The sequence below is a fragment of the Xenopus laevis genome, chromosome 8L (assembly GCF_017654675.1).
Source record: "Xenopus laevis strain J_2021 chromosome 8L, Xenopus_laevis_v10.1, whole genome shotgun sequence".
Taxonomy (NCBI): Eukaryota; Metazoa; Chordata; class Amphibia; order Anura; family Pipidae; genus Xenopus; species Xenopus laevis.
Genome location: NC_054385.1, coordinates 114,285,738 through 114,299,413, shown reverse-complemented (window position 1 = coordinate 114,299,413; position 13,676 = coordinate 114,285,738). Strand labels below are relative to the sequence as shown.

The 13,676-nt window shown below is 41.1% G+C and overlaps 1 protein-coding gene across 5 annotated transcripts; it reads right to left on the bottom strand.

Moving 5' to 3' along the window:
* Nucleotides 1–977: 977 nt before the first annotated feature.
* LOC108699302 lies at nt 978–9,126 on the bottom strand. Of its 5 annotated transcripts, none has more exons than XM_018231304.2 (4): nt 9,000–9,101; nt 5,599–5,748; nt 4,623–5,278; nt 978–2,010 (listed from the first exon to the last, which is right to left on the bottom strand). In XM_018231304.2, exons 2-4 carry the CDS (start codon nt 5,649–5,651, stop codon nt 1,271–1,273), a joined length of 1,449 nt encoding a protein of 482 aa, XP_018086793.1. In that variant the 5' UTR covers nt 5,652–5,748; nt 9,000–9,101; the 3' UTR covers nt 978–1,270. The 5 variants fall into 5 exon arrangements, with proteins under 5 accessions (XP_018086793.1, XP_041429359.1, XP_018086795.1 ...); XM_041573425.1 differs by lacking the exon at nt 9,000–9,101 and adding an exon at nt 8,697–8,950; XM_018231306.2 differs by lacking the exon at nt 5,599–5,748 and having other exon boundaries at nt 9,000–9,126.
* Nucleotides 9,127–13,676: the final 4,550 nt, after the last annotated feature.

The window sequence follows — 13,676 nt, the reverse complement described above, 5'->3', positions numbered from 1 at the left end:
TTATTTATTAATCCATTTCCTGGAAAAATTTCAGTTCGGAAAAAACTAAAAAAAATCGTCTGAAAATTCAAATCATACAAATTTTTCGGCTTTTTCCTTTTTTGCCCATAAACGACTAAATCTTCAGATTAGTGCATGAAACTCTGCGCAGATCAGGATATCTTCAGGACTTCTCCCATTGATACAACCTCGGCAGGTCTGAGATACCGGATTTTTGGATTCAGACTTTTGTCATCCTCGGAGTATAATAAGCCATCGAAAAATTTAAGCTTTTTTTCACAATTTTTTTTCCCGAGTTTTTGTAAATCGGGCTTTAATAAATAGCCCCCTAATACATAAATGTATAGAAGCCGGTGACTGAAAAGGGAATCTGTGCCCATTGGTGTTTAACGATGGCATTAAAAGCACTGGCTTAGGCTACTATCATAGTTGGCTGGCAGAAAAAAAACAGCACCTCCTATTATCGCCCATGACAACAGCATTAGCCTTTCACTGCACAGCTTCAGATTCGCCCATCACTAAGTGGGTTATTTACTAAACTCGGAATGCAAAAATCACAAAATAATTGTGGGTTTGTTTTTATAAAATCTGACTTTTAAAAAAATCACAAATTTTTCGGAATTTATTAAACCCAGAGAATGGAAAAGTCGGAATCTGAAAATCCAGCATCTCAGACCTGTCGAGGTTGCATATAAGTCAATGGGAGATCTCGTCCCAATGATTTTTTGATGTGCGCTGGGTTTTTGGCATTACTCCGAAGTTTTCGGGTGAAAAATCCGTGAAAATTAGATGAAAAATAAAAAAAAAATCTTGAAAATCTAATTTTTCAAGTTTTTTAGAAATTCTTCGGGACAGTGTATTAATAAATAAGCCCAAAAAACCTGTGCGGATTTGGTCAGAGTTTTTTTTCAGAAAATATTGAGATCATTTTGGACTTTGATAAGTAACCCCCTGTATGTATATCCAATCACACGCTGTACTTTTCAGGGTGATGCAGCCTCTTGAGAACGTAGTTTTTTTTTTTACAGCAAAACTGCTCCACGTGAAATTGTGCTCTGTTAATAAAATTGCAACTCCAAAGCCCCCTGATTATAAAGATTAACATTTTTTTTTTATAATATGTTGCAAGATCATACAAAATGCTTGTTTTAAAGCATATTTTAATATATATATATATATATATTTCTTTGAATAAACTAATAATCTGATTTTAAAAATATATTCAAAAGGTAAAAAGGAACCAATAAAATAAAAAATAAAATAAAGCTATTTATTTCCTCCTTTTATTGGCTATAGATCCATGGTGAAGGGCAAATTTTTTCTTTCTGTGGACGACATGGCGTCTCGGATCTTCTGTTAACTGGCGGGAAGGGTAACGAGGTGCAGTCTGTAAAGAGGCGCCTGTCCGGGTGGAAGAGTTTTCGCCTGTGCTTAGAGATGTTGCAGCCAATGGAGGCTGTGAGTATTGCTGTGGTTTGCATGCATCGCCAGTGCTTAGCTTGCTTGCTAAATTACTAACAGTTGTAACCAGCTGAGAAAGTATCTCGTTCCGTTGTTCCTCCACAATTATGTGTTCCCGGTGGAGTGTGAGCAGCAAGTCCATCCTCTCGGTGTGATCCCGTCGGAATTCCCGAAGTTCCTGCCGGACAGCATGCAGCTGCCTCCTTAGACTTCTCCGGAATGCATCCTGACTCTGCAAGAGAAGCCGGTCCATATCAGGATAGACTGGTTCTTCGAGAGGCTGTTCCTCCCACTGCTGAGAAGAAGAAAAGGTTTCTTGATGCTGATTCTCATCTTCCACTTGGGGCACAGGCAACGCAGCCGCCTCTCCTTCTTCTTTTACATTCAGAGGTGCCTCTTCCCTAAAGCTTTGCCACTCTTCATTCTCACCCTGGGACTTTGGTTCTGCTGATATCTGAGAGTCGGAGTAAAACTGAACCTCCGGGGTAATGTTTTCATCTGGAGACAACTGGGCTTCGGGTGAAACACTCTCCAGGGGAGACCAGTGACCTACAAAACATAGTAAAGAGATAAATATAAAACTTTGGGGTTTTTTTCCCTTACTTTCAGCACCGGTTATTTCAGTTTTTTTCTCTGTGTGTCCAAGTATAACTAGATAGATGCAAAGTAAAACCAACTTGTAGCCAGAGAACTGGAACATTCAAAGCACTAAAGCTAGGAGAGCTTGGCATGTAGACATCCCCCTAATGCCCTCTAAAACGAAAAAATAATATAAATAAATGCAAGTTACTGTAGGAATACATTGAATCCAACATTCAGAAACATGTCCGAACCCTACTTAGCATATGCAAATTAGAGTTAGGAAGGGTTAAAAAGTTTTTAAGGGGACAGTAAAAAAAACAATGCAAAACCGTTAAAACCGTATATTAGAAATGTTGATAATTGTAATATAATTTGCTAATTGGAATTAAGATACAGTGGTGTGAAAAACTATTTGCCCCCTTCCTGATATCTTATTCTTTTGCATGTTTGTCACACAAAATGTTTCTGATCATCAAACACATTTAACTATTATTCAAAGATAACACAAGTAAACACAAAATGCAGTTTTTAAATGAGGGTTTTTATTATTTAGGGAGAAAAGAAATCCAAACCTGTGTGAAAAAGTAATTGCCCCCTGAACCTAATAACTGGTTGGGCCACCCTTAGCAGCAATAACTGCAATCAAGCGTTTGCGATAACTTGCAACGAGTCTTTTACAGCGCTCTGGAGGAATTTTGGCCCACTCATCTTTGCAGAATTGTTGTAATTCAGCTTTATTTGAGGGTTTTCTAGCATGAACCGCCTTTTTAAGGTCATGCCACAACATCTCAATAGGATTCAGGTCAGGACTTTGACTAGGCCACTCCAAAGTCTTCATTTTGTTTTTCTTCAGCCATTCAGAGGTGGATTTGCTGGTGTGTTTTGGGTCATTGTCCTGCTGCAGCACCCAAGATCGCTTCAGCTTCAGTTGACGAACAGATGGCCGGACATTCTCCTTCAGGATTTTTTGGTAGACAGTAGATTTCATGGTTCCATCTATCACAGCAAGTCTTCCAGGTCCTGAAGCAGCAAAACAACCCCAGACCATCACACTACCACCACCATATTTTACTGTTGGTATGATGTTCTTTTTCTGAAATGCTGTGTTACTTTTACGCCAGATGTAACGGGACGCGCACCTTCCAAAAAGTTCAACTTTTGTCTCGTCGGTCCACAAGGTATTTTCCCAAAAGTCTTGGCAATCATTGAGATGTTTTTTAGCAAAATTGAGACGAGCCTTAATGTTCTTTTTGCTTAAAAGTGGTTTGCGCCTTGGAAATGTGCCATGCAGGCCGTTTTTGCCCAGTCTCTTTCTTATGGTGGAGTCGTGAACACTGACCTTAATTGAGGCAAGTGAGGCCTGCAGTTCTTTAGATGTTGTCCTGGGGTCTTTTGTGGCCTCTCGGATGAGTTGTCTCTGCGCTCTTGGGGTAATTTTGGTCGGCCAGCCACCCCTTCGAAGGTTCACCGCTGTTCCATGTTTTTGCCATTTGTGGATAATGGCTCTCACTGTGGTTCGCTGGAGTCCCAAAGCTTTAGAAATGGCTTTATAACCTTTGAAATTGAACTCAGGTGTAATAAACCACAGTTAAGTTATTTTTTAACAGGGGGGGCAATCACTTTTTCACACAGGCCCATGTAGATTTGGAGTTTTTTTTCTCCCTTAATAACGTAAACCTTCATTTAAAAACTGCATTTTGTGTTCAATTATGTTATCTTTGACTAATAGTTAACGGTTTTTGATGAGCAGAAACATTTAAGTGTGACAAACATGCAAAAGAATAAGAAATCAGGAAGGGGGCAAATAGTTTTTCACACCACTGTATCTATCTGTCCTTTGTTATGTTATACTCTACTGGTTCTGACTAGTAATCAACCTGCCCCATTTTTGCTGTCTTGCAAAAAATTCGCAAAACAGCAAAAATTCACCGAAATGCATTGAAGTCATTGGGCGACATTTTTTTTTGACGCGTGACAATTTTTTTCCAACCGCTGGAGTCATCACTAGTTCAGACTACATATACCAGTAAAAAAAGGGTCTGCTACCTGCCAGCTCCAGTTCCCACTACTCCTTGTTTTACTGGCTGTCTGTTAATCACAAAATCTGCAAAGCATTGTGGGAAGTGGGCTCTTGTCTTGAGGAGAGCTGACAACTGCTACACTATTTCAATGGTACATGGAGTCAGGACTACATAACATTTCCAAATCCATATTTAAATGAGTGAAAGTTTGCAATGAAGCAAAGTGGAAAGTTGCTTTCATTATGCAACATGTTTGTATTTGGCTTTATTACTACTAGCCAACTGCAACTTATAACAATTAATATTTATTCATAGATGTTACCATTAGGGGTAACATAACAGCTGCTAATCAGAAAAACAGCCTTGTCAGCAATATTCTTAAATTTATTTAAATGAAATATAATGGGTACATTAAAAAAAAGGAACAGCTGAACCTAAACATTTGTGGCCACTATTGCCATTCACAATTGAACCATTGAAGTTGGGGGCAAACAATTTACAGATTCATGGGTGGTAATTTGTGTCACTATAACAAAAATATATAAAAACAATAGGTACCTGGGCATTCATACGTGCAAGGGTCAGCTGAGTCGATGACTCCTGGAATGGCCTCGCCAAGAGGACATATAATTGCTTTGATCTTTTCCTCCCACTCTGCATAGTACACATTCATGGCTGACCGTCTGCCGGCGTGACGCCAGTGCTTGCTCATTTTAGCTCTTACAAACCGCTTGCAGTCGGCAAATCTCTTTTTGCAAGTGTCCATGTTTCGGACGCTCACCCCAAGGCAGTTGATGGCTTCTAGGATGCCTCGCCAGATGCGTTTCTTCTCAAAACTCGATGTCCTTGATGCATCTTCTCCGTACAGTTTGCGATAGTTCTCCAGAACTTTGGTGACCAACACATCGTTCTCCTCCTCTGTGAACTTGATGTTCCTCAGCCTGTCTCTGCATGACGCACTGCTACTAGTTCCCTGATTTGGGTCCAGATATGAATTGGATTTCTTGAGCCAAGGTTGGCGGTTCCCCTTTGGCCCCTGGCGTTTCCTCCCTTGCCAATTTGTCCTTTCCTTAACTCCACTATTCCATGATTCCTGTGCTACTATCCTCTCATGTTGTTGCAAAATAGTCCCATCTACACCACTCCTCTGCTCTTCCAATCCACCAATTCTCCTATCTTCCACTCCAATCATACTCCATTCGTCAGTCATGTTTCTATCAGTTGAGAAATAGACAAACTCGCATTAGTCACATTACCGCTCTTCCACTAAACAACTTACCAAAACTTTATATTAACATAGGGAACGGCTTTCACATAACAGCACTCTTGCTCAGGGACATCACAGTAACCAACACACTGTACAAAACCCTGTAAGCACTCTAAGTAGGCCATCTTTCTATAATACTGAAGGTTCAGCAGCAGATCTATAACATTAGCTCACATCTGTGGCTTTGCCTGGTAATAGCTGCACATTCTCATATTCTTGCTGAGAAATATTTCTTGAGGGAGCTCCAAGTATGTGCTCTTGTGTCACCTTCTGGCAAGGAGAGGACTTGCTTGTTCAGGCAGTGTGCAGGCAAGGCTCATTTTTAAGGCCCTGAAATTGCTTGATTGGAAACGTCCAATGGATTCACTTTGTCTGGAGTTTATTTTCAGGCCACAGAGAAATCATTGCTGAGATACACTGACAAAAACAGAGTATCAGAGTTAGTGAGAAATTAGAATCACTGCTCATACACAAATATTGCATATGGATAATCCTAGTCTAATCATAAAATATTACTAATCTTTGTTGCTATAAAGTACAATAAATGAAATATCACAAATACTAGGAGTGATATGCGACCATATTATTATGCAAATAGGCTTTTTCTTTTTATTCTTTAGTTTAATAGACATATAAGATCCGTTATTCAGAATGCCATCTCTCATAGACTCCATTTTTACAAAGTATTTCCTTTTTCTCTGTAATAATAAAACAATAGCTTGTACTTGATCCAAACGAAGATATAATTAATCCTTATTGGAAGCAAAATCAGCCTATTGGGGTTATTTAATGTTTACATGTTTTTTTAGTAGACTTAAGGTATGGAGATCCAAGTTATGGAAGGACCCCTTAACCGACAAACACTAGGTCCCAAGCATTTTGGATAACAGGTCCCATACCTGTAGTAGCAACTTAATGTCAATTACACATGAGATAAAAGGGCCCTCTTGTATGGGGACTTCCATTTAGCTCCCTACAATGAGCACACACACATAATTGGTCTATATAAGAGTACAAGTGTGCACTGCTCCTACTACAGTCCTGCCTGGGTCCAGTCTAACAAACCCATCCCTGCTTACCTCCTACACCTAGGGTTGCCACCTCTCCCCCATGGTAACTCCGGGCGGGGCTGTGACATTACAGGGGTGGGGAGATTAAGTAGTGGGGCAGGTCTATGATGTGCTGATTGGCCAATTGGCGTATCAGTCTCGGGGGAATACAGACAGTTTTGACCCAGATGGACAGATGGCAACCCTACATGCTAGGGGGCTACACAAGGACCAGCCACACTGTGAAGGAATGAGGGATTTTCTGCCTGAAACCCAACTGGTATTCAGCGGGTACCAGACCCAATGCAGGAATCTAGCTCTTACTCTCTGTACATATCAGAATCCTGTGGTTAGTATAAAAGCATGCAAGTACATGCCAGCTCTTTACTCTGTTCACTGCAGCCAATCTTAAGTTCGGACCAAAGAAAACAGAATAGACAGTAAACTTGTAATTGTTATACATGAATCTAAAGCTGTGCATAACTAGCTGGCACTATAGAAATTTTGATGAGGATATAACCTATGATATTTAATTCTTTAAAAATTGAGAGGTACTGTCTATTTAATGATTTTTTGTTCTATTTTCTCTATAACTTTTTTTGATTGGCTGTTTTCTGTATAAATGCTCATATCCTGTGAAGATCATCAGAGCCCATGACTAAGCGCCCTGCATGGGTGCGAAACTCGTAGAGTGGGGATGGAGATGCAGATTTATATAGTTTTAACTTTGTATAAATAAAATATCCTTTTAATTTAATTTCTCTGGTCCTGTGGATCCGTTGAGTGCCGGTCGGCCCTGCTTTCTTTTCTGAGGATGTAACCATACCAGTCACATGATTCTGATTGATAGGGAGAGAGAGGAGCAACACACTTTTGAAAGACTGTATATATATATATATATATATATATATATATATATATATATTAAAACAGATATGATATTAATAACATGGCACTGCAATTTCAAAGCATAAAATTAGCATAATAAATAAATCCTACTGCATTATCGGTAATTAATTTAGATGCATGCTTTACACTGTAATGGTTGCTGTGCAAGCTTGTGCAGTTTGCATCTATCTATATATGTCGGACACAGCCTGAGGATCTGTGTTATCTGTTTTATAAAGGAAAATCAGCCAATAGAGATTTACCTAAAAAAACACAATCCTCTCCCACACTGAATCCACTGTTTGTGAAAGATTTGGGTGAATCAAGAACCCAATCTGAAACTTAATTTGCGTATGTAAATGAGGGAAATGAGAGAGAAAGAGAGTAAAAACATCCTAAAGACATCCTGCAGAGAAATACACGTCCTTCATGCGATGTCCTATGCCTTTGGAATGGCGAATCAGTTGATTTTACCGCCACTCATCGTCCAAATCTGCAGTCACGCCTCGTTCCTCTACCCTCCCTTCTCAGCCGTCAGTCATAAGAACTCCGCCCTCAGCCTTCCACCCTCCGCCCTCAGTTCTCTTCCTTTTAGTCCTCTTCCTTATGCCCTCCCTGCTCAGCCCTCCACCCTCTTTCCTCAGCACTCCTCCCTCAGATCTCCCTTTTCAGCCGACAGTCTTATCCATAAGTTTCTAAAGTGGTGAGCGAGGGCAGAAGGAAGAGGACTGAGGGAGGAGGATGGAGGGCTGAGGGCGGAAATCTGAGGGCAGAATACTGAGGGCGGACTGACAGGTGAGAAGGGAGGGTAGAGGACGGAGGTGTGACTGCAGATTTGGACGATGAGTGACAGTAAAATTAACCGATGCGCCATTCCGAAGGCATAGGACATCACATGCAGGACAGGTATTTCGCTGCAGGATGTCCTACAATGCGTTCCGTACCCTTATTCTACTTATTTATCCGAAGAAACTGAAGTCACACCTCCGTGCTGCCCACAATAGCTGCTGCAATCTCCCCCCTGGTGGCTCATTCCTCAGCCCTCCCTCCTCAGACCTCATTACAAAAGCCCTCCCTCCTTAGCCCTCCATGCTAAGACCTCAGCTCATAAGCCAGGCTGATAGCTGGGGAGGACGGGCGGAGGGCTGAGGAGGGAGGGTTTTGCAATCAGGGCTGAGGAGGGTTGTCTGAGGAGGGTTGTCTGAGGAGGGAGGGCGGAGGACCGAGGAGGGAGGACCGAGGACCGGGGCGGAGATTGCAACAGCAAATTTGTGCAGCACGGAGGTGTGACTGCAGTTTCTTCGGATATGTGAGTAGAATAAGAGACGAGTCTGCATACTTCTTCTTTACGAGAGCGCATACAGGAGCGTGTGTTCTCCTGAAGATGTCCTAAACTGCTTTCCGTAGATAGATACTTGTAAAACTTACTCATTTATGTGAGTGAGGCAATTCTATGTTAGTGTACAGCTGTTGGAGGGAAGTGATAAGAAAGCATCAGATGTAGACTCATTGCAAGCTTATAGACAGCAGCTTGTGATCTCTGCTGCAATCCCAGCCCCTTGTGCATTCAGTTCCTATCTGATCTGTCCATTAGCCCTCCCTCCCTCTGCCACTGACATTCTCATCTCCTGCCAAACTACATCTCCCTGCCCTAAACACACACAGTCACACACGCACAGCCACCATCTGATTAACGGTGCGCGAATTTAAAATGTTAAAATTGCCACCTACCTCCCACAGCTGTAGCCTTTGTCTATCAGGGTTTTTTTTTTTTCTCCAGCGGGGTGTGGTTACTAGGTCGGCCAATACAAGGCAAGCACTAAAGGCATTTTGGGAAATGTAGTTCTACAGGCTGCAATTAGAAAAACAATGGATTCCAAGCGGAACTAAAATTCCCAGCGTTCCGCGCATCACGCCGGTCAGCTGACGGAAGCAGCGTCCAGTCAGGAGAGAGAGAGATTTTTTCCGCGTGACTTTTATGGTTCACAGAGCTGAAAATTGGTGACAGGGAGTGTTAAAGAGACAGCGCAATAGAGATAGAGGCGCCAGCTGTGTATTTTAATGTCAGAAACCTTGGAAAAAACAGCTTTTTGTCTGTTACTGCCTCGGAATAACGTTATATCGCGTATTAATCCGCTTCTCTCCACCCTGTGGCCATAGAATCACTGGTCCCTTTTATCGACACGTTTTTGTTTTGACTCCTTTTTGCGGTCGTGTATTTTTTTTTGTAATTTTTCCCGTGTGTTTCTGTACAACCTTGATTAGAAATAAATCTCAACTTAAGTTCTAATTCAGGCTATCGATCCTTAAAGGGGTTTTCGCCTTTAAATTGACTTTTGGGGGCACATTTACTAAGGGTCGAAGTGAATTTATGAATTTCGAACTCATTTTTGGGTACTTCGACCATCGAATAGGCCTTAATTTGACTTTGATTCGAAGTAAAAAAAAGTTTGACTTCGAAAATCAAAGTACTGTCTCTTTAAAAAAGTTTCGACTTCGACACTTCGCCACCTTAAACCTGCCGAATTGCTATGTTAGCCTCTGGGGACCTCCTAGAACCTATAGCCAACATTTGGCTAAGTTTTTAGAAGTCGAAGTAAAATCGTTCGATCAAACGATTTTACTTCGACCGAATATGGACAAATTCGATTAAAAAAAAACTTTGACTTCGAATATGGAAGTAATGCAATTCAACGGTCAAATTTCGAAGTCCCTCTTTTGACAGCTCAACCCGCAGTCCCTCGTTTGTACTGGAAAGTCCACTTTTTCTCTGCACTGAACAGCCAGAAAAAGAAACAATGTTTCTAACTTAATTGGTTTTTGGCAGAGAGCCCAGAACAGCCACAACAGAAGATAAGATACTTTTGTAACAATTTCTAGCAAATAAGTAACTGTAACAATATAAGATAACAGGTCCCTTGGGAAATAATAGACTCACAGCTTAAAAGGCAATTCATCTTCATTAGCAAAACTGTAATAACTGAAAAACCACAGAAATATGTTCAAACTTTCATAACCTGACAAATTTTGTAAAATGGACATGGTAATTAGGGGTGTGGCCACAAAAATGGGCGTGGTCAAAACATTTTTCGCCGCGCTACGCGTGGTAACTTTTTTGTCCCTCTTATTCCAAAATCTTGGGAGGTATGCAGCTCTCCCGCCTGCAGTTTCGGTAATCTGGTTGCTAGGGTCCAAATTATCCTAACAACCATGCGCTGATTTGAATAAGAGACTGGAATATGAATAGGAGAGGCCTGAATAGAAAGATGAGTAATAAAAAGTAGCAATAACAATACATTGGTAGCCTGACAGAGCATTTGTTTTAAGATGGGGCCAGTGACCCCCATTTGAAAGCTGGAAATATTTAGAAGAAAAAGGCAAATAATTCTAAGCACAATAGAAAAATTGCTTAGAATGGGCCATTCGATAACTTACTAACAGTTAGGGGCAGATTAACAAGGGTCAAAATTAAAATTCGGAGTAAAAAATGGCTATTTCTGAGAACATTCGACTAGGGAATAGTCCAAATTCGATTCAAAAATTTGATTATCGAAATTTATCATGTACTGTCTCTTTAAAACGTCAACTTCGACCATTCGCCATCTAAAACCTGCCGATTTGCTGTTTTAGCCTATGGGGGACCTCCTAGAACCTACTTGGAGTCAATTGGTGGACTTTGAATAATCAAAGTTTTTAAAAAACTTGTAATCGAATGCGCAGTTACTTTGATTAGTACGATTCAAATTTGATTGAAAACGGACCTATTCCCCCCCCAAAAAAACCCTTTGGTTTTTTGATAAATTTTGATTGTTCTTTTTTCATTTGAATTTAGAAGTTATGGGAGTTAAAAAAAAAAACTCCCATTACTTCGAAATTTGACCCTTGATAAATCTGCCCCTTAATGTAAAGATAAACTTAATGTAAAGATAAACTACCCCTTTAACAATTGCCATGTTTTTAAAGGGGAACTCCGGCTTCCAAACCGAAAGAGGCCCACATAACTAGGTATGCACCGAATCCAGGATTCTGTTCGGGATTCGGCCAGGATACTGCCTTTTTCAGCAGGATTTGGCCGAACCGAATCTGAATCCTAATTTGCATATGCAAATTTGGGACGGGTAGTGAAATTGCGTGATTTTTTGTCACAAAACAAGGAAGGGACTAAACACTGATGTTACAAATTGTAACAACTTCTCCACAGTTTACAGACAGCATGCAGGAACTACATAACCCACAATGCATTGCAATGTGCTGTTCCATTCCTTATTGAAATCACATGTGCAGGGAATTGTGGGGTTTGGAGGATGCAGACTGAGGACAGCTGGCTGTTGATACAAAGTAACAGTAGTCAGACAGCTCAGCAAAGTAGTCAGACAGATCAAAAGGAGAGCAGGGGGTTAGGCTTAGGGAACTGTCAGAAACCATTAAAGATCATGAAAAGTCGGCATATTTTTCAGTTGATGTATATTGCAAAGTTGCCTGAAATTATGTTTACTTTTCAAAAAGCTCCAGTTATGTTTGTGTGGAGTTCCCCTTTAAGTTTCAAAATACACATAAATGTCGACCATTACTAAACAAGAGTGTATTTGTGTTTCGGGTATAATGAAGGATACAGTTCCAAGAGCTGCTTATTTACCCGTAGAAGGATTCTAACTATCTCCACACTTAATCATTATAAAACTGTACAACTACAGTCTACCAACAGCAAACTGACAATAACACAAGAGCAAAGTTCCCTTTCTTGGATACGTAGAGTCTTTACTTTCACTTTATCTTATTACTAATGGTTTTTCATATCCGGGATGGAATGTCTTTTTATTTACTTTTATATTTTCTAATATTTGAGGAGTCCGCCATTCTGCTTATGTTCTATGTTATAGAATGGCCAATTCTAAGCAACTTTCCCATTGGTCTTCATTTATTTTTTATCGTTTTTGAATGATTTGCCTTCTTCTTCTTCTTAATCTTTTCAGCTTTCAAATGGGGGTCACTGACCCCATCTAAAAACAAATGCTCTGTAAGGCTACAAATGTATTGTTGTTGCTACTTTTTATTACTCGTCTTTCTATTTAGTTCTCTCCTATTCATATTCCAGTCTCTTATTCCAATGGTTGCTAGGGTAATTTGGACTCTAGAAATCAGATCGCACAATTTGCAATCTGGAGAGCTGCCGAATAAAAATAATAACTCAAAAACCACAAATAATAAAAAATGAAAACCAATAGTAAATTGTCTCAGAATATCCCTCTCTACATCATACTAAAGGGTTATTTAAAGGTAAACAACCCATTTAACCCTTCAAATGCTACTAACATCTACACCCTAGGGATGGCCCATGATTGGTAGCAGAAAACAGACAGAAAACAATTGAAGATAAACGTGCTATATCCATTAGGGTAATGACATAGAACACTTTGACTGTCAAGCAAAAAACCATAGCCCTAAGGCTAATGCTATAAACCCACTAACTCATTATCAGTTTTTTTAAAAATCTTTCTGATAGGGGACAGTGGTCATATATAATGATCATATTTTGGCATATTGTGCTAAGGCTAAAAATTCAGCTTTGCTATCGACAGGGATGGATTAATGGCTAGGCTATAGCCTAGGGGCCCATAGTGGTCAGGGGCCCATGGGTTTTTTTGCAATCAAAAAAAAAAATGTCACTGTCTACTGTCTGCACCGTCTGGCTGTAGCTCAGGGGAGCCCATGAGCTCCTCCCGGACTCTCCAGCAGTGCCCAGGATTTCCCGTGGCAGCCGGACCCTGGGCCTGGCAGCAGGAGCTCAGGATGTGTGGGTGCCGGGAGTGGCAGATTGGTGAGAGCGTGGATCGGCTATGCAGGAGGAAGATGGGGCAGGATCACAACCACTGGCCCAAGCTGCCCGATCCCCCGGCCGATTTCTCCGGAACCTGCACCAAAACAATGTGACAGCGGCCCCAGGTAAGCCCTGCTCGATCTGAGGGGCAGCAGCAGTTCCGTGAGTAGCGACCGACCACCAGCACCTTGGGTTGCCACCTTTTCTGGAAAAAAATACCGGCCTTCCTATATATTTGTCTTTTTTCCCTATTAAAAACATTGGGATAAGCCATTATTTTTACCAACCAGGCCGGTAAAATACCAACCAGGTGGCAACCTTACAAGCACCCTGGCTTATCACATGGGTCTCCCTGGCCTACAATCCTCTCTCCCCCTCTGCTGTAACTGAGCCCTGAGCCTGGGGTAGGGAGGGGGTACAGAGAGAGAGGGCTTCACTGACACCATAGGACAGGGGGACACACACAAAAGAGAGAGAGACAGCTAAAGTGGGGGAGAGAGAGAGACCCAGGCATAGAGAATAGAGAGACTTATGCATAGAGAGAGAGAGAGAGGTGTAGAGAAGAAAGAGAGAAAGACCCAGGGTTAGAG

Bases quoted from the DNA above. Each gene is read 5' to 3' on its own strand.
- LOC108699302 (XM_018231304.2), bottom strand. From the start codon at position 5,651: ATGAGCCTTGCCTGCACACTGCCTGAACAAGCAAGTCCTCTCCTTGCC. The intron at 5,279-5,598 runs GTGACACAAGAG...CTCAACTGATAG, and splicing joins AGTCCTCTCCTTGCCAGAAG to AAACATGACTGACGAATGGA. The intron at 2,011-4,622 runs GTACCTATTGTT...TATGTTTTGTAG, and splicing joins TTGCACGTATGAATGCCCAG to GTCACTGGTCTCCCCTGGAG.